General features: G+C 33.9%; 1 protein-coding gene across 6 annotated transcripts in view; it reads left to right on the top strand.

Moving 5' to 3' along the window:
• The window catches only part of LOC150100000 (uncharacterized), a 206416-nt gene that overhangs the window by 113422 nt on the left and 70122 nt on the right, over nt 1-22872 (top strand). For 5 of the 6 annotated variants that reach the window (XM_090402363.1, XM_090402368.1, XM_090402366.1 and 2 more), the window contains exons 3-6: nt 1677-1780; nt 2654-2749; nt 5187-5264; nt 8506-8556. In XM_090402363.1, the coding sequence (XP_090258489.1) occupies nt 1677-1780; nt 2654-2749; nt 5187-5264; nt 8506-8556 (329 nt within the window). The remainder of the gene's footprint in view (nt 1-1676; nt 1781-2653; nt 2750-5186; nt 5265-8505; nt 8557-22872) is intronic. The other variant, XM_090402364.1, reaches the window with a different exon arrangement.

Raw genomic sequence — 22872 nt, 5'->3', positions numbered from 1 at the left:
ATAAGGCTGTAAGTCTGTAAAAAACATAAAAAAAAATCAATCACTCAATGAAAATAATCAAAAGATATGAAAAAAAAAAAAAACGGTAACGTGGAAATAACGTGGAAATTCGTGGAAATTCGCTTTATAAGTTCGGATTTCTTGGAACACATACGCATCTCAACAAAAAAAAAAAAAAGAGGGTAACCTGATTACTTTCCCTATATTACACATATTTGTTATATTCATAATGGCTGCAGCAATGTATTTCAAATTTTCAATGGGTATTTCTTATTCAGTTTCAGCTAACGCCTTTTATTCCCGTATAAAGAGTAGGCTATATGATATATACGATACTAATTTACCGTATTACGGTACTAATGTACTATAGGTTGATCAACCAACCTCTTGTGCATGGGCTCAACATAAAAAAAAAATGAGACCGTTTCAGCCCTATCTAATTTTTGGAGACTGAGGAGAAAATTCAGTCTCCATCAGTAGCCAATCAGAGATAGCTGGCACAAGACTATCACTAATTATAAGCGGCATCAGATGAAGAGACGACTGACAAGTGTTGCCATCTCGTAGTCCCTAACTTTAACATGATATGTTATTGTCTGTAATAGTGTGGGGTCCTACGGTCAATTTTTTGAGTTTACGAGACGAAAAATCGAGTTTTCGGGAGAAAAAACCGGCTTGTCCGTGCTAGAGATCGACTAACTCGGAGCCGGTCGAAGAAAGGCTTAGGAAAAGTTCCTCTAATTAGTCGGCGACTACAATTGAACCGAGGCCTTTTTTCAGACAGCCTAGTGCTGAGGAAGCAAATGCCACTTCCACTGAGCTACACAGACCTCCTATTCAGAATTTAGGAAGCTGGAAGATCCATGACATTCTCGTATACAATGGATGAGGAAGGTTTCTACTTGTTTGATGATGAGATTCCTACAAGGATCAAATGATCGTCTATGGAAAAACTCTTGAAAATCACTATAATGAATTATATGCTTCCCTCAACTAAGATGTAATATCTCCATATCTGTTATTTAAGTACTGTGTAATAAATATTAAGGATAAATCAGGATATATATGCCAGCCTTGCAGGTCGAGTGGCTAGCATATCCATTTTCAAACCACGAGACTGCTTCGAATCCTACTGTGGGATGGGATTCGTTAGTGGGTTAGTAATCGTTAGGTGGGAGATGAATTTCATTATCCAGCGAAAGGTTCCTGATTATCAATCCCTTAATCAACCTACGGTATTAAGTCCTATAGATTTACAATCTTTCAAAAATAAAAATACCCATAGTGAAATCACATTATTAGTATCAAAGCGTCTGCATGAAATTCAGATTTCGTCCGCAAGTTATTGGTTATATTGCTCCATCGGTCAGCGTGGTTTTCTTCTTCTTTCTCATCTGTCAGATGACGGGATGAGTCCACTGTGAAATCTTTACCATGTGGCTCTGTCTCTGACCTGTTCAATACATTTTTATTTATGTGATAATGTAACTGATAAGATAATTTGATTATTACTCCTATTCCTAATATACTGATGAATTAGGTTTGGAAACCTACTCATATATTTTTTTTGTTGATTTCCCTGTTGTTAAATGTTCACGAAATTCTATTAAACAATAGTTTAAATGGCAAATTTTTCATTCCCTCAATTTATTTCTTTTTATTGATTTATTTTTCAGATTTTGCCTGTGCTCTTGTGTCCGATATCTTACTTCAAGGTTATCTGTACATCACCAAGAATTGTTTCGGATTCTACTCCAGCATATTCGGACGGAGAACTCAGGTACGTATGTGTGTATATATATATTTAGCAAACAGAAGATAATTGATGCATTAACATCTGCTACACAATTTACTATCGATTTAAACAGGAGAGAGAATTAGCTGTTAACAGTTTTGTGTTTACCGTGGTTACCGAAGCTACTTATGCTTTGGAATACGTTCATCCCAAGAATATGTTTGATATTGGCTTAAGCTTAACAAATTGCGATCCGGATAAATTTTAATAAGGCTTCTAACTACCAGTTTTTATCATAATCTCTCCAACTAGAGTGAGTCGGTGATGTGCATTACAGAGTACCTCTAAACTAGACTAAACAGCCAAGGTTTTAGTAATGATGTCGAATTTCACCGAAATCTGTCTAGTCAGAGCGGCCTTGTTATACGCGCGAAGATGAGCTTACCAATTTTACAAAGAACAGTTATAAACTATGCATTTAGATTCTCTCCCCCTGCCAAAAAAAAAAAAAATTAAGGATCAATAATCATCTCTGGTAGAGATGAAAGCAAGAATAACGGATGATCTAGACAGATAACAAGAACGTAACTTCTAAAACCGATTCGAGATTTCTTTCCTATGTTAAAAAAAAAAAAAAAAAAAAATATATATATATATATATATATATATATATATATATATATATATATATATATATATATATATATATATATATATATATATATATATATATATATATATATAGTGCTTGTATTTTGTGTGTTAAAGTAATCTACCTGATCTACGCTTTTAGGCAAATGATTTCGTTTCACTTTGTCATTTCTAGAAATACGTGTTTTGATTAATATTTATAGTTTACTAACTGTTTTTACTTAAATTTCGATTAAATCATGATTTTGTTTTGTTTTTTCCTCGCAGCTATTAGTTCATATAAGTGATGTTCATAAAGTAACCAAAGAACGTACAGCCAAAATCATTCCAAATGCCGTGGGAATATATACGGAACAAGAAAAGGTAAACACTCCTTCTTATTTATTCATTTATTAATAAAGAGTAAAATGGGGGGAAAATGAAGGCTTCCTTTTTTTTTCTTTTTTTTTTTGGCAGACGAATTATATTATACTCAGAATTAATTGTGCAAGTAGCTAATAGAAATCGCTGAATATACACCAGATGCTGCGTGTAAAATTTAATGAATAATGTGTTTACACACACGCACACCCACCCACACACATGGGAAAATAAACTTAAAGAGGAAAAAGATGAATACTGCGTCGGAAACAGTTAAGAAATATTTGATGGTGACAATAACAGATTGCGTTATTGCCAAGAAAAGGCCCTGAACAAAGGCGGTATTGTGATTGTGGAATGTTGGCAACGAAGAGAGGTTAAGGAATGTAATTCACCGAACTGGGTACACAGGAGGGAATGATTGATTAAAACATATAAATTGTTGAGAGGGGGCCTGGATATTTTTCAGAGGATTGAAGAATGGAAGGAGATAAGACAAGAGCTAGTCATGGAAACTATGTAAAGATGTGATGAGGAGGACAGTAAGGTATAAATTGCCTATATGGAGAGGGGTGGGTGGTGATTGCAATGGTTGCCAAATGAGGTGAATTCTCAGACGGTGAATAAGTTTAAACCAGGGTATAACAGATATTACTGCGCTGTTTCATTACTTCCTTCTCTACTTTTCAAGGAGAGTCTTCGACTCCAGAAAGTATTTATAATAATAATGATAATAATGCATATTAAAAACAAAAAAGCAACATTATGAGATAACAAAAAATAAATATATATAAGAAAAGGGGGATATATTTTCAATAAATTTATTTATAGTTATTAAATAAGTAATTAATTATATGGATATTATATTATTTATAGTTATTTAAATGCTGAGCAAACAATTTATGAATAATTTATGTTTTATTTCATCAGAATATGTCAAGTATAATATCTGTGCTGGACAGTTACAAATTAATAGCAATATGCGCACTGTCGAGATATTTAATTTTAGTATGTATTGGGATCGACTTACAACGTACAAACACAGAACAAGGATGACAATAATGAACTTTATTTATCTTGAAAAAAAAAAGTTTTTAAAAAAGTCCCATAGTCCTTTTATCATACATGTACTTCTGATCGATTTACTGATGTTCTTTACTGTTTTAACAGCACCATGCGCAGTTTTTCCTTCTTTTTAAACTACTTACACAGAAACATAATAGTAAAATAAAGGAAAAGTTTACTAAAAAGAAAATACTAGATAGCAAAATAAAGGAAAATGGTTTGATAATTAAGAAAGTTATTCTATTGCGGCCATCAGAGGAATAATTTAAAGCATGTAATCTATACAACTCGACAGAAAATAAAACGATGCGTATAATTTGGCCGTCATTAAGTAATAATACCCAACGTAAGGTTTCCGTCATTAATCTCCATAAATTTCTTAATAAAGAAAATATCAAATAAAGAAGCAAAAAATCAATAAGGCAGACTGGTTGAATAAATCTGTATATTGATTGTCTTTAAAAGAAAAACAAAGCACGGAGAACGAAGAATAATACATACGTTTATATTAAAATAAGAAAATAATTAAACATGATTACTTACGTGATCTTTCCAAATGCATTATTCCCTTTATATGCATTATATGAAGATATTGCGCTGTAAATATTTAAATAGCTGAATGCCAATTTCCCTTTTACTATAGTAGGCACCAATTTCAGAAGTTTATCAAAAACCAATACAAAATTTTACAATGAGAGAAAAAAATCTCTTGTGTTTTGATTATACATAATCACATTTAAAAACAATTTTATTCAGACGAGTCTGCTGATAAAATGAGTGATTCAGTTTATCGTATGCTTGTCGAATGTTACTGAACGTTGAGGTTCGAGGTTCGGTAGCGCCTTCTATAACGAAAAGTCTTTTAAAAAGCGGAAAAAACATGTACATATATTTTAAATTAGAATAAAATTATTATGGATATATTACATGAAAATGCTGTCTAATATAATAATAATAATAATAATAATAATAATAATAATAATAAATACCATACAAAGTTTTATTGAAATAGCCTTACCTGCTTATTACAGCTTCATGCTTATAATGAGTCATCATCATCATTACCAATAATAAGTTTATTTTCGTATTTTACCTTATTTAATATTTCTCTCAGAAGGATACTAAATCATAGTTCTTCAACTTTTTCAATATGATGTAACAAATCTTAATCATATAATTAAGAATATAATTAAGTTTTTTTTCATTTTTGTAAAAAAATTGTAGTTTTCTACAAAAAAATTTACGATATTTGTAATAATGTATTTTGATAGAATACCAATAATGATGAAATGTTAAGATATTTAGATTTATACTGTATATAGTATATTTGTAGCTAACGCACTTATATATAGTACTTTTTTAAATTTTTTTACAGTATATATTTGGTTCGCTATTATCCCGAGATGCTACATACAGGTTAATGCAGCAAGTGCTAGTAACATCAAATAATCATGTAAGTTTGGAGAGTAAACCAGCTAAATTAAGCAAAAACTTTTATATGTGAAATAAAATTTTCGTGACCTCTTTTTTTTATTGTCAGTACTATTTTTGATAATGATTTAAATCGTGATTGCAACCACAAGCATTAAGTTGTTTCTAATGAGAGAATTTATCTCTAATTTTTTGTTGTTGTTATTTTAAAATATGAAAATTTAAAATTCAATCTGGAGCAGAGTGTGACCCGTTTATAAATAATGGCATTTAAAAAACCGCAAGAAAAAAAAAAAAGCATGCTGCTTTCTCTTTTAGATGCATTGCACTACCTCCCCATTCTCTCTCTCTCTCTCTCTCTCTACCATCTGCGTGTCTATATAATAATTCTTTCTGACAGAGTGGATTTGCATGAAATCTGGTGTTTGAAATACTTACCAACTACAGATTCGGTTTAATATGCAGATCCTTTTAGGACATTAATTCTCTGGGATAATTTCGTTATTTTTTTTTGCTTGTTTCTATATTTGTACTTTACTCACACTGCCCTTCCCTGAAATATCTTTATATCTCTGAAATTTCACAAATGATACTGAAGAGAGCTTAGAGTTTATTTTGAACTTTACACTTTATTTTGCTTCTTTATTAAAAAGAGGAAAAACCTAATTTCATACAAACTATTATTCGTAGATATAATAATTTTTCAAGAACCGATAGATCAGCAGTAATCAGATTACTTATATTCTATACGTAAATGACTTGATTGTAAGTTGTTTTATCACAAAGAACTTTGTTAGATAAAATTAGTTGCAGCTGTCATAGTTAAATGCAAGTACACCTGGGTGTTCAGGTGTTTATATAACAGAATGAATACAATATGCAAATTATCCTAAAAATAGCTGAATTGGTGGGTATATGGCCTCTGTCAGTCCAATTCTATAATTAAAAATTGTAGAATTGGGATTTAAATGTAGAATTGCTTACGCATTCTATTTTAATCTGCAAATTTTATATGAAGGTGTTGACTGGAGAGCCATGTAGTTCAAGCGGTCTTATCGGAAACGTTTTTTTTTTTTTTTAATCTCTGAAGTGAAATTTAATATCCAACTTCGTCTGTTTGCTTCCTTATATTATAGAAAACGTGTTTCTGTTATTATAAATCGCAAGTAGTATTCTTAGAATCTACTTTACAGCACTATTCATATATCTTTTATAATGGGAACGAAATTTTGTATAAAACTATTTTCAATAGTCATTTCTTTTTTTTTTTCTTACTTTTTACTTAACAAAAAAAATTATATTTTTTTAGTTAATGATTAATTTGAATAAATACCGTATGTAAGAAATAGTTGATCTTTTTTTTTAATGTTTTCTGTCTGCAAAAATTGGGACGGGAGGAATTAAATAAAATAATTTAATTCCTCCAGTCCCAATTTTGGTAGATAAAGACATTAGCTTGGATTACTTTGTGGGTATCAAGCATTTTGATGCTTGTATATGTTTAATAACGCAAATGTATATTCATCATTTCGTATATATTATTCGTGACGTCACACCTCCAAGGAGTCCAAAGACTCATCGCGGTGGAAGAACACCCACTGTTCTCCTGTGGATGTTCTTCCACCGAGTTTCCGGGAGAAAAAAAAAACTGCTGTCTCTGTATGAGATCGGCTAACTCACCTTCAGTTGAAAAAGTCCATATAAAGATTCCTCCCATCACGACGGGAAAAAAAAAATTAGAACTTTCTTAATTGAAGGGCACAACGTACCGTCGTTCTTCCGATTGCTCTACGGAGGCGCTTATATAGAGCGACTTATATTATTTTTAATGTATTTTACATTGATATTAAAAGTTTTTAGTGGTTGATAATAGGAAAGACTTACCTTGTGCCGGATATATATGAGCAGCTGCTGGCAGAAAATAACAAATAAAAATGTCCCCTTTATAACAAACACTTTGAGATTAAATACAAATCTCCTGTGATTTTTTTTTTTCAAGAAAAACTCTGGTTCTTGAAGAACACACTAACAAGCAGGGATCGAGAGGTTATTGGTGACTTATATGAGGCTTTAATAAGGAAGCATTTGGACTACTGCACACAAATCTGGAATCCCGGAATCTGGCGGGGGGGGGATGAAGAAGTGGTGGAAAGGATCTAGTGGCGAGTGACAAAGATTGTGGCAGCTCTGTAGAATGCTTCCTATAGATTGACGGTCTGTAGGTTTCAAAAATTAACAGATAGGCGAAAAAGAGGAGACATGATAGAAACATTTAAGTTATTAAAGGGGTTTTAAAGGTTTGACACTAAAGCCTGTTTTCAGTACATGATAAGAAGTGAGAGAACAAACGATCATCAGTAGAAGTTGTGTAAGAGTGCAGTTAGTAAGGTTGTTAGGACTAGATTTTTTTGCTTGGAGGATGGTGAATGGATGGAATGGGTTTCAAGAGGTGGTTGTGGGTGCTTCAGTAGTGAATTAGTTTAAGAAGAGGTATGATAAGTATTGCGTGAATAATCGATCTCCTACGATGAGTCTTCTGACTCTATGGAAATACCTATATAATAATAATTAAACAATTGAAGGTAGACAGATGATGGTGCATTAGACATTTGTAGTTGACAAAGTGAGAGGTTGTAGGATGGAGTGCACGTCTGCCATGGAGAAATGCTGTGATATTTGGTTGCAGGTAATGTCAGTATTCGTGCCAACTGCTTCCATAATTTCTTTAATATGCCTTACTGAGCTGGATTCGTTTTTTGAAAATTAGCGTTCTATCTCATGCTTCTGTAAAGTAGCCTATTATAATTCTAAATGTATATTTAATTACACATTTAATATTTTCGAAATTTTATATTAAAGTATTGATTATAAATTTTGAGTAAAATGTTTTCAGAAATTATTAAACGGAGAAGGCAGCATGATACTAGACTTCACAAAGGTCACCAGTTGAAAATGTTTGCAATCCCTGGAAGGGAAAAATCAATTTAAAAACAGAAAATTTGCTCAAATTAACGACTTTCTTCCCTATAGATTTTAATTATTTCACTGTAGTTTGCTGTTCATTTCTGTTAATTATTTATACATGTTAGTTTGAAATAATTAAAAAGCGATTTATAACAGAGGTTGCAATCATCCTGAGTTAAGTATATATTAAATTAAATTGTTATACGGCTAGAATTTAATCATAAAAATAATAAAAGTGAACTTCTTATTAGTGAGGTTCATTTTTCCCTATTCTAATTCCATTGCATCTCCATTCACAGGGAATGGAATTACCAGATGATACAGAAAGTGATAATTCTCCCGTCATACCAGTAAGTAATCCATTGGTGATAGATGTTTTTCTGTTTCATTTTCCAGTTGCTTATTTTTATAAAACAGTCCAGTTTTGCTTATAATTTCCCTATCGTTGCGTTGCAGATAAGGATTACTTTTTAAGCAGATTAGAAATACGAGGTCGACAATAAAGTATGAGACTGATTTTAATGCTGTGCACACAGTAGCCCGATTTATAACCATGGTTAGGATATGTAATTTCACGCGTGAATTCTGCTCTATATAAACTAGTTGTTTTGACAGCGTTTTTTTTTTTTTTTTTTTTTTAATTTTTTAAATTGGGGAAATGTTTGATATATTTGTAGTGAAAATCAATGGCACTCTGGAAAAGGAATTCGATATATATATATATAGTTTTATGAAAAAATTGAATGACTAGAACCGAGATTTAATTAAAAAGGTTTTAATATAAACACACTACTAGTTTCGGCCTGTAACAGCCTTCTTCAGGTGACTTTATAAAAGTAAAAACACTAAACATTGAGGGTTAAAAGACTATGAACAACATAGACAGTCTTTATACATAATTAGCATGAAAACGTTGTAGTTGTATTTGAAGCTGTTCTTTCATTTGTTGCATTATTGGGAGAGTGCGTGCTTGCTGCATCACGTGAACGCCAGTACATGATTACAGCTGAATGACTATCTGGGAGGTTGTAGCTTAAGTTGTTATTTAGATGAACAGGATTGAAGATGATTTCTCTCGATTTCACAATTTTTCTCTCTATTTCGTCACTGCAACGGAAGATGTTTGTAGATTTTTCCCAGCAGACTTTGTGACTTTGGTTATCATCATTAGAATTAGCCGAGAAGAGGATATGACTTGATAATGCACTTGCTCGCTGTCTCTTGTAAGTAATGTCTCTCATGTGTTCTTCCGTACGCATTTCGACAGATTTGTCTGTCTGCCCGAAATAAGGAATATCGCAGTCACATAATATTTTATATACGCCAGGGTATTTGAGTTGATGATGACAAGGTTTTGGGTGGCTAATTAAGGAACGGATCTTTGGAAGTGGAGTGAACAAGGTTCTGATATTGTATTTTTTTAGAACTTTTGCTAATTTATGTGAAACAGTACTTATGTAAGGAATAGATATATAATACTGTTTCACATAAATTAGCAAAAGCTCTAAAAAAATACAATATCAGAACCTTGTTCACTCCACTTCCAAAGATCCGTCCCTTAATTAGCCACCCAAAACCTTGTCATCATCAACTCAAATACCCTGGCGTATATAAAATATTATGTGACTGCGATATTAATTATTTCGGGCAGACAGACAAATCTGTCGAAATGCGTATGGAAATTAAATCTCGGTTCTAGTCATTCAATTTTTATTCAATTTATATATATATATATATATATATATATTGATGATATATGATATATATAGATAATAGTACTACATGAAAAATTTACATCATTACTAACTTCCTATCTACAATTTTCCTCCAAATCAGTCTGTTACTTGTCAAGACTCCAACATTACCAGATCTTATATTTCTATCATCTAAGCCACTTTGTACCGTATCAATCCACCTATATCTTGGTCTTCCTCAGAGTCGTTTTCCTGCCAACCTGGCAGAGAACACTTGTTTTACTAATCTTTCCTCGCCCATTCTGTTTAAGTGACCATACCACCTGAGATTAGCTCTGCTAACGCATTCCTGGATACTGACAATGTCAAGTTCTTTCCTAATATCCTCGTTTTTAATATGATATTGCCATTGATGCCATCTGTTCACGCCTCTAATCTTTCTCAGAACTCTCATATCTGCGGTCTCTAGTCTTTGGTGAAGTGTTTTACTTCTGACCCAGCTCTCAGATCCATAAGTTAAAACTGGTTTGAACACTTTCTTGTATACAGCTAATTTTGTGTTCCGAATAATTTCTCTCTTATTCCATGTGAATTTATTCAATTGACTTCCTACCATACCAGTTTGTTGATTATGTTGTCTATTTCCATATTTAATTTACCATCTTCAGTAAAAATCGTGCCTAAGTAGCTTAAATGTTTTACTTGTTCTACAGGTTCCCCGTTCACAACACAGTTGCTATTTTCAACAATTCTACCTATTTTCATTGTCTTTGTCTTTTTCATGCTGACCTTCATACCATATCTATTACAACAGTTATTCAATTTAGTCAGGGAATCTTGCAAACTTGTAGCGGATTTATTTAGAAGTATAACATCGTCCGCATAAAGCAAAGAGCTGACATTAACATCTCCAATTCTGATATCACGTTTAATGCCACTTTCCTTCATAATGTGATCCATATAGATAATGAATAACAGAGGGGATAATGAACATCCTTGTCTCACCCGAGTTTTAACATTAAACCACCTTCCTGTACTTCCTTCAATTCTAATTGCTGACTTACAACTCAAATAACGACGAAGTATTGCTTGATATAATGCCCCATTTACACCATATAACTGTAGCGTATTGAATAGCTTCTCTTTTGGCACCTTGTCATATGCCTTTTCCAGATCGACAAAACTTAAATACAGATCTTTGTTATATTCCCATGCTTTCTCAACTCTTTGTGGTAAAGTGAAGATCTGATTCTGGCAGCCTCTATTTGGCCTGAATCCAGCTTGTTCTTCACCAAGCTTTTCTTCTACAATTCTTCTTAACGGTTTCTCAGGGATACTTGCATATGTCTTACCAGGAACACTCAGTAGGGAAATACCTCTGTAATTCTCACATTCAGTTTTATTTCCCTTTTCATATATGGGTGCTATGAGAGCTCTACTCCAATCATCGGTAATTCGTCCCTCTGTCCAGGCTTTCTGAACTATGCAGTACAGCCACTGTAAGACTTTTATATCACCATATTTCAGCATTTCTGGTCGCATATTCATCTACTCCTGCTACCTTTCCACATTTCAAGCCTTTGATGACTTTTTCTACTTCAAGTATGGATATGTATTCCTGACTGTATGCCTGTGGAGTACCACTGTGCTATCACTGCTTGTTTCATTTAGTAATTGTTCGAAATAATTACTCCATACATCAAGAATATCTTTTTCTCCTGTTTTCATGTCACCTTTATCATCTCTAACTCTTTTTACAGCACTATTTCCTCCATTTCTAAGCTTCTTCAGCAACCTCCAGAATATCTTACCACCTTCTTGATATTTATTTTCTATGTTCTTGCCAAAGTCCTCCCATGACTTTTGTTTAACTAGTTTTACAGTGTTTCGCTTTCTTACATTTGTCTCTGTATTCTCTAAGAGCAAAAACTGACTTGTTTGCCAGGAACTTTTGATATGCTTTCTTCTTTTCCTTCACTGCCTTTTTAACTTCCTGTGTCCACCATGGGGTTCTAATTTTTCTATCCTTGCAGACAACCTCACCACATGCCTGTCTGGCTGAATCAATCAGGGTTTTCTTCAAGGCTTGCCACTGAATCTCCAAGGTTTGGTTCCTGTTCTCAAACTCTTTCATTTTTTCTTCAATAATCTTTGTGTATTTTAGTCTACAGTTCACATCTGAGAGCTGCTCAACTTTTATTCGCTTTAAAACATTCCTACATATTTATTTAAATAAAATATATATATATATATATATATATATTATATTTTGTTGTTTCAGGGATGACTGAAACAAAAAAAAATATTTTTTTTTTATTATTATTAAAATTAATCTACGTTCAGAAAGGGCAACAAACGATCCTTACTCTAAAAAAGGGCAAGGCTTCATGACGCTTACAGTTTCGAACTAAGTTCAAAGCACGGTAATTAATACAAGTGTTATTATGAGGTTTTTTTTTATGAATGTTTCTATATGCATAATAATATAGTAATATTAAATATAGGAATCTTTTTATTTGTGATGATAGTGCTGTTATTACGTTCGTTACGTTGTTTTCCTGAATTAATAATAATAATAACAATACGCATTCATATTCAAGTCCCAAATTGTATCACAAATTGTTGTCTGGGAATTTTTATTTTCATCTGTTCATGCAGTTGAAAATAAAATTATGAAATTAATACGATAACAACACCTCGTTTTTACTAATAACGAAATTTGCGTTTCATAATGTAAAATGGGCGATAACCATGAGATGTAACTGACAACGCCATTCTACAACAAAAATGTTGAAAACATACGATATTTAATATGAAATAATACACATTTAATTATTAAAATGAAAACAGACAAGCAGAGAAAATAATTTAGTTAGCTGGAAGACATGCTGGAACATACACTGATATTTAAGTGGATTACTTTGATGATTGAATTATATTTAAAATAACTTTAATTACATTTAATTAGCTCGTAGTCTCGTAACTTTATTGTCGGATCTGGCATATAGTATTTTATAAAAAGCTGCCTACACGAGGTAGAAAAGAACTCCATTTTTTTTTTTTTAAATACTGAATGGAATTTAAGTGTTGTCATTTTAAGGCTTCGAAAATTTTCGCTGTAGATTTGAGTTACATGACCTATCAGTAATAACTTTTAGATACAGACTATAAAGCGACTTTGATAAACATTATTATTTCTAATTGCATTAACTGAATTCTACCTTTAGACCAATGAAACTTTTCGAAGCACTTACTGGATACGCGATACTTAAATTCATATCAATAATTTTTGGTGCTTTTAAACTCGTTATTGATTTTTTAAGATAAATGTTTTTATCGATAACATTATTTTTCGTGATATTCAAATATTCCTAATACTATTGGCATTGTTTATTTATTTTATTTTTTCCCTGTTTGCAAAGACGTGATTTCTGTTTAAAATTTTATCACTAGTCTTGATGTACTAGTGTATTTTTGAGCATTTTGCTTTGGTATATCTGCATTTTCATAATAGAGTTCGTTATATTATGTTTTCTGGTTATCATTTATTTCTAAAATTTATCAATTATCTTCATAATAATATTCAAACCACTGACCTAAGCCATTTGACTGCAAAGAACAAAGTGATTCTAGCTGCTTAGCACATAATCATTTTTTTTTCCGTATAGATCATAGACTCCCAAAGTGGGCACTGAAGCCTTCTAGGGGGGGGGGGCTATAGTGGGATCAGAAGAAATTAAATATATATTATTAATTTCTTTATAGAAGAAATTAATAATATATATTTAAAAATTAATTATTTTCGTGATTTTCATCATCATCATCATCACGAACCATGGGCTCACTGCCCGTTGATGTCTGATGCCTGTTTCACTATCTTCTTCCACCTTTCTTTGTCCAGTGCATAGTGTCGCAGTTTTTGTACACCCATTCCACAAGTCTTTTATATCGTCTATCCATTCTTTGTATGGTCTACCTCTTCTGTTTAAACCATCCAAAATACCAAACATAAATGTCTTTATCTTTCGGTCCTCACTCATTCCACAGCTGTGTCCAAATAATTGCAGCTTCCATTTTATAATCTTCTGCATTAGATTCTGTTTTGGTTGTATCTTCTGATAGAGCTCTTCATTGGTGATTTTCTGTACCCATCCTATTTCTTAGAATCTTCCTGTAACAAGTTCTTTCAAATGCCAAAATTCTTTTTCTTGATTCCTTATTTATTACCCACGTTTCAGATCCGTACAGTGCATCGCTGAAGATGCATGTTTCCAATACTCTTAGTTTTGTTTGCAGACTGATCACTTTACTTTTCCAGATGTTATCCATGGCCTTCAGATTTGTTCTTCCCTTTGCAATCCTGATCTTTATTTCTTTTTTACAGTCCAAGTCATATGTCAGTTTACTTCCCAAATATGTGAATTGTTCATTTTCTATATCAGTTCCTTCCACTTGTATCTTTTGTTTCATGTTCTTCTCACCAAATACCATTGCGATTAGATAATCATTTAAAATTTAAATATTGCATTTTAATTCATCTTATGCCCGTCTTACACGATCAATTTTTTTTATCAATTTTCTATTTGAATTATTTAATCATTTGAAAATTTACCATGTCAGATAGAAATAGATGTCAATTTTCTATGTCAATGAGAAAATAGAGCATGTACAGGGTGTTCGGGATAAATTTGACAGTTTCGTAAGGAAAAAGAAAATCTTCTTTGTATCTATTAAATTTAATGAATTGACAAAAAAACATTACAGGCAGAGTTAATTACAATACTATCAACAAGATTTACTCAAAATAACCACCGTTAGCATCGATCACAGCTTCACTTCTGCTTCGGAACCTCGAACAAGCTGATGCTACAGTCTCCCTGGGAAGGGCCGCAAAAACTGTTTTAATTTTATCCATTAACTGGGCTTTTGTATTACTGGAAGTGCGATTGGTGTCTTTTTCAACTGCGCCCCATACAAAATAATCCATGGGGTTAAGGTCTGGGGAGTTTGGAGGCCAAACATTTGGACTGGTGAAGTCGTAGAAATTTTCAGACAACCATTTTTGACTTTTCCCAGAGGTGTGGCAAGGGGCCGAATCCTGCTGCCATACATACGGCCTACCATTGGCTACCCTTGTTATCCAGGGCTTGACTACAGTTAGCAACTCCACGAACAAAGCCCGAATTCCAATGCCAGGGTTCTTCAACACCTGTTCCTGCAGATTTGCGAGGAATTCTGCTGTACGAACGCAATCAGATCGTCTGCTAGGGATCTTTCTTCTTGCTACATCCTCGTAGTCACCATTGCAAGTCTCTAGTTCATGCCTGATTGTTTTTACTGTATTCAGGGAGCATTGGGCAGCAGTCGTAATATCCATATTTTGATGGCGGGCACGAATCATCATGATACAAGTTATTCTCTTCCATGATTCAGGTGGGTTCCAGCTATCCATCCTTTCTGACATCTTGTATATGAATGAAGAAGGGTCCAAACTTTTAAATGAAGAGAAGTGTGTGTTAATACATGTAACTTACGGAAAAATATAATTAATTATAAATATGTCAAATTTATCCCGAACACCCTGTATATATGTGTGTATAATAGGTTATGTTTACAGTAGCAAATATATTCGTTATATTTCATTTCAAAAAATATATAAAATATATAAAGCCACTTTTCTAATTGATTTGTACAAAAATAAACCCAATTTTATATAATTTAATAATACGAGTAAAAATAATAATGGCAAGAAAGAAATAAAATCGTAAATTATAGTTAGCCTAGTTAGCACAACTTATATTGCTAACTAGAGGGAAAAAACAAAGCAAATATTGGGGGGGCGTTACAAAATTTATGTCTTGCAAAGTGGGCGGTGGCCCGAAAAAGTTTGGGAACCTATAATGTAGGTGCATCACGTAAAGGAAACATTTAATTCAAAATTTCAGTTATTCTTAACATTTGGAATAAAATATATTCCAAAAATGGCCTAGGACAGTGATGGCAAACCTTTTTACCCAGGTGTGTCAAACATCTTTTTTTTTTTTTTTTTTTAAATATTGACGTTGTTGATGTGCCACTTGCATACATGCATTATAAATTTAACTACATAATCATAGATGGTGACTTATTCATATCATATTAGGCTATTTATTTAATAGGACATTGATATAAAATCTATGAATTCATATTTTACAATTAATTTAATAAACTGAAATTACAAACTTACATTACATTTAATGACTTTTTGTTGCTGAGTGCTGGTAGAAAATCGCTTTATTATTATTATTATTACGGGCGACTCCAGGGAGTCATTAGACTCATCGAGGGAACCCCAAATCATATTCATCAACCATGCTGTCCCCGATACAGTATCCCATTTTCATCTATCCAATCTTGTATTTTCCTCTTGCCTATTTTCTCCAAGACCTTGATAATGATTCCTGTTATGCTGATTGGCTGGTAATTTTCAACAGCAGCCTTGGAACCACCTTTATGCAGCGGAACTATTTTTCCCTCTTTCCACCCCTTGGGACTGACCCAGACTCGAGGCTCAAATTAAACAAAATGGTCAAGGGCACTGACAATTCTTTAACCGCTTCACGTACGACACGAGCTGGTATACCATCCAATCCCACAGATGTATTGATATTGCGGTTCTGTAAGAGACTAGTTACCTCTACTTCATTCATCACAATTCTAGTATAAGCTGTTGGTTCTTCCATTCCTGCAATGTCACCACCTGGATGATATACTCTTGCAAAGTGTTCGCTCAGTAATTCCACTATATCGACTGATTCGGTTACCTCCCTATCCTCAGCATTTTTTAAAATCATTCTGCCATGAACATTTTTCTTTTTACTTGTAACATATTGAAAAAACTGTTTGGGATTCTCTTTAGCCTGCATGGCCAATTTTCTTTCGTGATCCGCTTTTGCGTTTCTTACCACCCTTGTTACCATCCTGGCCTGAGCTTTATACTGTTCCTGCGCCTGCTGGTCACCTTTCTCCTTAAATTCCCTCCACAATTGTTTCTTTTTTTGCAGCTCAAGCTTAATAGTGTTATTCATCCATTTAACCCCTACTTGATTTCTTATTCGGACTCTTGGTATACAGTCAACCATTGCCTCCTCCCATGCACTATCTACATCTAGCCCTTACAGTTTTACATGCCATGGCACTGAGCCAAGCACACTCCTAAGCTTGTTATACTTACCAGCCCGGTAATTCCACATGTACCCTGTCTTAATTGTAAATTCCACTCCTTTAGCCACCTCCCAAGTCATGACCTTATGGTCACTCTCACCAATTGGTGGCAACACGGTCATGTTCGTTACAGCCACATTCTCAGTTGCAATTACTAGGTCAAGCACTCTCTTTCCACCGTGGTATTTTCCACTACATGCTGTCGCAGATAGTTGTCCCTTAATAACCGCATAAAATCCAATTCCTTCTTCCATGTGCCCTCTCTTCTTTCCAGTCAATGTTACCATAATTGAAATCACCCACAATAATTACCCTCCTTCCACTCATTTCTTCTATTTGGCTATGCATATTATCCCCACCATTTATTCCATCACCTGGTCTATAGCAGCACCCAATTGTATATTTTATTCTGCTAGATTCTATCTCACACCAAACAGCCTCAAATGTGCTCTTTTCTCTATCCTGCAGTTCAACTTCTATACTCCTTGGCTGCAACTCATCAATAACACTCCTCCCCCTTTTTATTCTCCCTGTCACTCCTGAACACGCTATACCCGCCGCATTCAATCCCACTAGCTTTATCATCTTCTGTCAGCCATGTTTCACTAATATCAACAACCTGTGGCCTGGAAGTGCCAACCAAGGCCAAAGATTCTTTCTTCTTGTTCCTAATACTCCTGGCATTAGTGTACATGAATTGCAGAAGCCCATTAGTCCCATTCCTAATTTGATGCCTTATACTAACTATCCCATTCTGATTTGTTGTCCTTCATACTCGCTCGGGCATATTATACTCATTCATACACTCAACTGCCTCCCTAAAATCTGCATATCTACTCCCCCCCTTAATAAATCTACTTTCCCTGAGTCTGTACATCCACTTCCACATCATTCATCAGCACTTTTTCAAGCCTCCATACACCAACTCCATTCAAATGTAACCCATCCATCTTATATAAATCCTTTCGCCCATCGAACTCACTCCACACATCCACAAATTCCACACCACTCTCCATGCATAACCCACGCATAAAGTCATTGGCAATTATGGCCCTCCTTCTAAACACTTCGCTGTCATACCGCGGTAAAATATTCACCATCCCAACTCTCTCACTCTTCTCTTTTGCTACCTCAAGTAATTCCCTCACATCCTCTATCATTTCCATTTTGTCTTCTTTCAAATCATTTGTTCCTGCCACGATTATCATCTCTTTCACCCTCTGTTTTTGCGCTCCAATAGATTCGCTGACATCCTTTATGTTCGCACCCGGCTGGTACGATTTAGTCAAACTCTGAACTATCACACCTCTTAATAGCGAATCCCCATACAGCACTCGCTCCTTCATTTTATTGACATTTACGAACATTCTATTATTTTTCGTAACAGGCTTTCGCTGTTTATTAGTCGGTAGGTTCAGAACACATTTTTCCATACGCTCCAGTTGCCTTTTTTGCTCTGTGTATCGCTCCGCTCAAACGTGCGATTTCACTACTCGCATTTATCTCACCATTTTCATTATCGATCAAATCATCCATTCTTTCTGTGTTTCTACCTTCATTTACACTTTCAACGACGCTCTCACACCTATCTGGCACTACCTCGCAATTCTCTATCACACCGCATTTTCTACATTCTGACTATCGTTAACGATATCACTCTCGCCACCCGAAACACGCTTGAGATCCTCATTCTCCTTACACTTTCTGCACATATTAACTCCACTATCACCACCTAACCAGACTCCCACCGCTCTTCGCAAAGCATACATCTCACAGACAGCACATTGCATAAACTCGTTTACATCAAAACTCTTAAACAAACATGGCGACCTTGCCGCCATTTTTTTTATCGGTGCCATATGTACGCTATCTTATCTTAAAAATAATAATTAAAATAACACAGAAAACACACAAAAATCGCACAGACACACCAAGAAACAAAAAGTAAAAATACTACGTAAAATTCTAGTAAAATTGCCAATGATAACACAAAATACTACTATTTGTTGTTTTAAGGATACTTGCGACATAAGACTGAATGATATAATCACGTAATCACAAGAAAGATATTTATTTAACCAAATATTTCGGTCTGGAAATAGCAGACCATCGTCGGTGGTATTACAAGAACAGTTTAAAAAATATACAAGCTAGAATACTAACAATAGATCGTTGAAATTAGAACATGCCGCGTGATGTTATATCACTAAGTATGAAACGAAATATTTTGAAGTAGAAACATGATTGAATTTGCTATTAAAAAAAAAAAAAAAAATTAATGAGTAATCTTGATTAGGCTTTCCCAGATTTTTGATATAGATATGCAGTCATTACGATTCAGGTTGGGATGATGGAGCAAGGCCTCCACGCTTTCCTTGAACAAACGTTCGAACCTATAACGGGATCTATGTAAGAGGCGCGTTTTGGACCAAAGGATGCTGTGGTCAGTTTCAATCCCGTGTTGAGCCAAACCAGACTTTTCAGGTTTATTGTGAAGAATGGATGATTGATGTTCTTGGATTCTTTTTTCAAGAGAACGTCCAGTCTGTCCAAAGTAAGAGAGATCACAGTTGCAAGGAATTTGATAAACTCCAGGAAGAGATAAAGTTGAGCGTTTGTCTTTAGGAGAAGGAAAATGAGAAGACAATTTGTTAATAGGAGAATACGTAGCTGTTAAATCATATTTCTTCAAAATTCTTGCGATAGGTTCTGAAATACCGGAGATATAAGGAATAGGTACTCGACGTATTGAATCTTTGTTGTTTTGTGGAGGATTATAAGATGTAAGAAGACGTTGAATACTTTTTTCAGAAAAGCCATTGAGTTTCATGTGTTGCTGGATAGTAGAAAGTTCTTTCTGTAGATAATCAAAAGTAGAACAATTAGTTTTGGCTCTTTTGATGAGACATTTTATAATTCCTGTTTTATGACATGGATGATGGGCTGATTCTTTCAGAATCAGTAAGAGAGATCACAGTTGCAAGGAATTTGATAAACTCCAGGAAGAGATAAAGTTGAGCGTTTGTCTTTAGGAGAAGGAAAATGAGAAGACAATTTGTTAATAGGAGAATACGTAGCTGTTAAATCATATTTCTTCAAAATTCTTGCGATAGGTTCTGAAATACCGGAGATATAAGGAATAGGTACTCGACGTATTGAATCTTTGTTGTTTTGTGGAGGATTATAAGAAACAACCAGTTATCTTTTTTAGACGTTCTCCTCATCCGATCATCTTCAAATATTCTTACAACTACAGTATACAGGAAACCAACATTCACAGGTCGTTATATTCTGAAAGAATCAGCCCATCATCCATGTCATAAAACAGGAATTATAAAATGTCTCATCAAAAGAGCCAAAACTAATTGTTCTACTTTTGATTATCTACAGAAAGAACTTTCTACTATCCAGCAACACATGAAACTCAATGGCTTTTCTGAAAAAAGTATTCAACGTCTTCTTACATCTTATAATCCTCCACAAAACAACAAAGATTCAATACGTCGAGTACCTATTCCTTATATCTCCGGTATTTCAGAACCTATCGCAAGAATTTTGAAGAAATATGATTTAACAGCTACGTATTCTCCTATTAACAAATTGTCTTCTCATTTTCCTTCTCCTAAAGACAAACGCTCAACTTTATCTCTTCCTGGAGTTTATCAAATTCCTTGCAACTGTGATCTCTCTTACTTTGGACAGACTGGACGTTCTCTTGAAAAAAGAATCCAAGAACATCAATCATCCATTCTTCACAATAAACCTGAAAAGTCTGGTTTGGCTCAACACGGGATTGAAACTGACCACAGCATCCTTTGGTCCAAAACGCGCCTCTTACATAGATCCCGTTACAGGTTCGAACGTTTGTTCAAGGAAAGCGTGGAGGCCTTGCTCCATCATCCCAACCTGAATCGTAATGACTGCATATCTATATCAAAAATCTGGGAAAGCCTAATCAAGATTACTCATTAATTTTTTTTTTTTTTTTTTTTTTTTTTTTTTTTTTTTTTAATAGCAAATTCAATCATGTTTCTACTTCAAAATATTTCGTTTCATACTTAGTGATATAACATCACGCGGCATGTTCTAATTTCAACGATCTATTGTTAGTATTCTAGCTTGTATATTTTTTAAACTGTTCTTGTAATACCACCGACGATGGTCTGCTATTTCCAGACCGAAATATTTGGTTAAATAAATATCTTTCTTGTGATTACGTGATTATATCATTCAAAATACTACTAATCTTTTCAGGAGCTCTCGATAAGCCGACGATCATATCTGTGCGACACCTAGCGAAGAAGAAGAGCTATGGAATATGAATAGAAGAGCTATGGAATATGAATAGAAGAGCTATAGTGTGTACATTTTAATGCTACACAGGCAGAGCTCAAATCATTGCTCAATCTATTTTTCCCTTTCGATTTGATATTATTTAAGGCAGAAAATAGAATTTCACAAGAGTATGTAGAAGAGAAAATTGTTAGAAGAGCTTTAGCAAAGATTTTAAGAGCATGAAAGTTTTCGGGAAGACTATTCCACATGCTTAGAATTTCACAATCTAAATTTTTACATGCGGTATCATGCAGACATTCCCGCTCAAGTTCTTCTAATTCATTTCTAAGAGCAATAAACTTTCTTTTCCAGATAGGATTACACTGGAAGTCGGCTAATTGCATTTCTAGATCATTTAAATCCAACTACTCAAAGCCATATAATTTAAGATCCATGAATTCTGTTTCATCAGGATACTTTATGAATTGGATTGTTTGTTCCAATATTCGAAATTGCTCAAATCTAGAAGAAAACTGCTCAGTTACTGACTTTACAACTTCGATAGATTGGTTGATATGTTGTTCATGATTTTTGGGGCTGGTTTCGTTAAAAAAAATTTTTCACTCTTGGAAAATACTTAAAATTGTCACTTTCTAAATCACGTTGAAATATTTTGAGTTTATTCTCAAAGCCAAAACCTACCTTCGCCTTAACTGAGAGCGATTTTACCCGATTTATCGCAGTTTTTTCATCAGAATACCAATATTTTTCAACATTCAAGGTTACCTGAAACCCTCAAGTGTATCAGTGCTGACACGAGTGTCATAGGTTCTCCATCACTGGCCTAGGATATTCCAGTTCCTAGAAAATTTATGTAGTGTGTTTGGAAGTTTTCGAACGCACTAGATTTCAGAGGCGAGCCCCCTACTCATCGGATAAATATTTTAAAAATATTCCTTCATAAAACGTCAGACAACAAAAGACATATCTTATTCCAAACGTCACCTTTTTTTGTTTATAAACATTTCCCAACAAGTCGAACATTTAAAAGAAAGTTCAACTATGGTTTAAAAAAATCCTTGCAGCATTTAAACTGAGGCACGTATGAAATACAAAGTAACCGACTCAAAAGCGACACAGATTACTTGGATTTGCTATGTTAATATTCCATATACACTTAGAAATGATATTTCGTTTTCGTAGTCTACTTATAACTTTAAATGCGTCCAAATTTATTATTCTCTGTGTTTTCCTTGGAAGTAAAAGCACTGGTCGATAATCAACAAAGTTTGATTCTCATCATAACGCAAAGGAATCTTTATGTGCACTTTTTCAAGTGAAGGTGCGTTAGCTGATTTCATATGGAAGCAACTCGGTTTTCCTCCAGAAAATTTTGGTCTTGCTTAAAAGAGGAAAACTGGCCAGGTTACCAAACAAGTATGCGATTATAGTTTAACTCCAAATGATATAATAATCTTTTGTACGTTTGAAGAT

The sequence above is a fragment of the Typopeltis vanoorti genome, chromosome 13, assembly GCF_054136105.1.
Source record: "Typopeltis vanoorti isolate ZY-2024b chromosome 13, IOZ_Tvanoo_1.0, whole genome shotgun sequence".
Taxonomy (NCBI): Eukaryota; Metazoa; Arthropoda; class Arachnida; order Uropygi; family Thelyphonidae; genus Typopeltis; species Typopeltis vanoorti.
The sequence above is the reverse complement of the archived record's forward strand: the minus strand, read 5'-3'. Positions and strand labels throughout refer to the sequence as shown.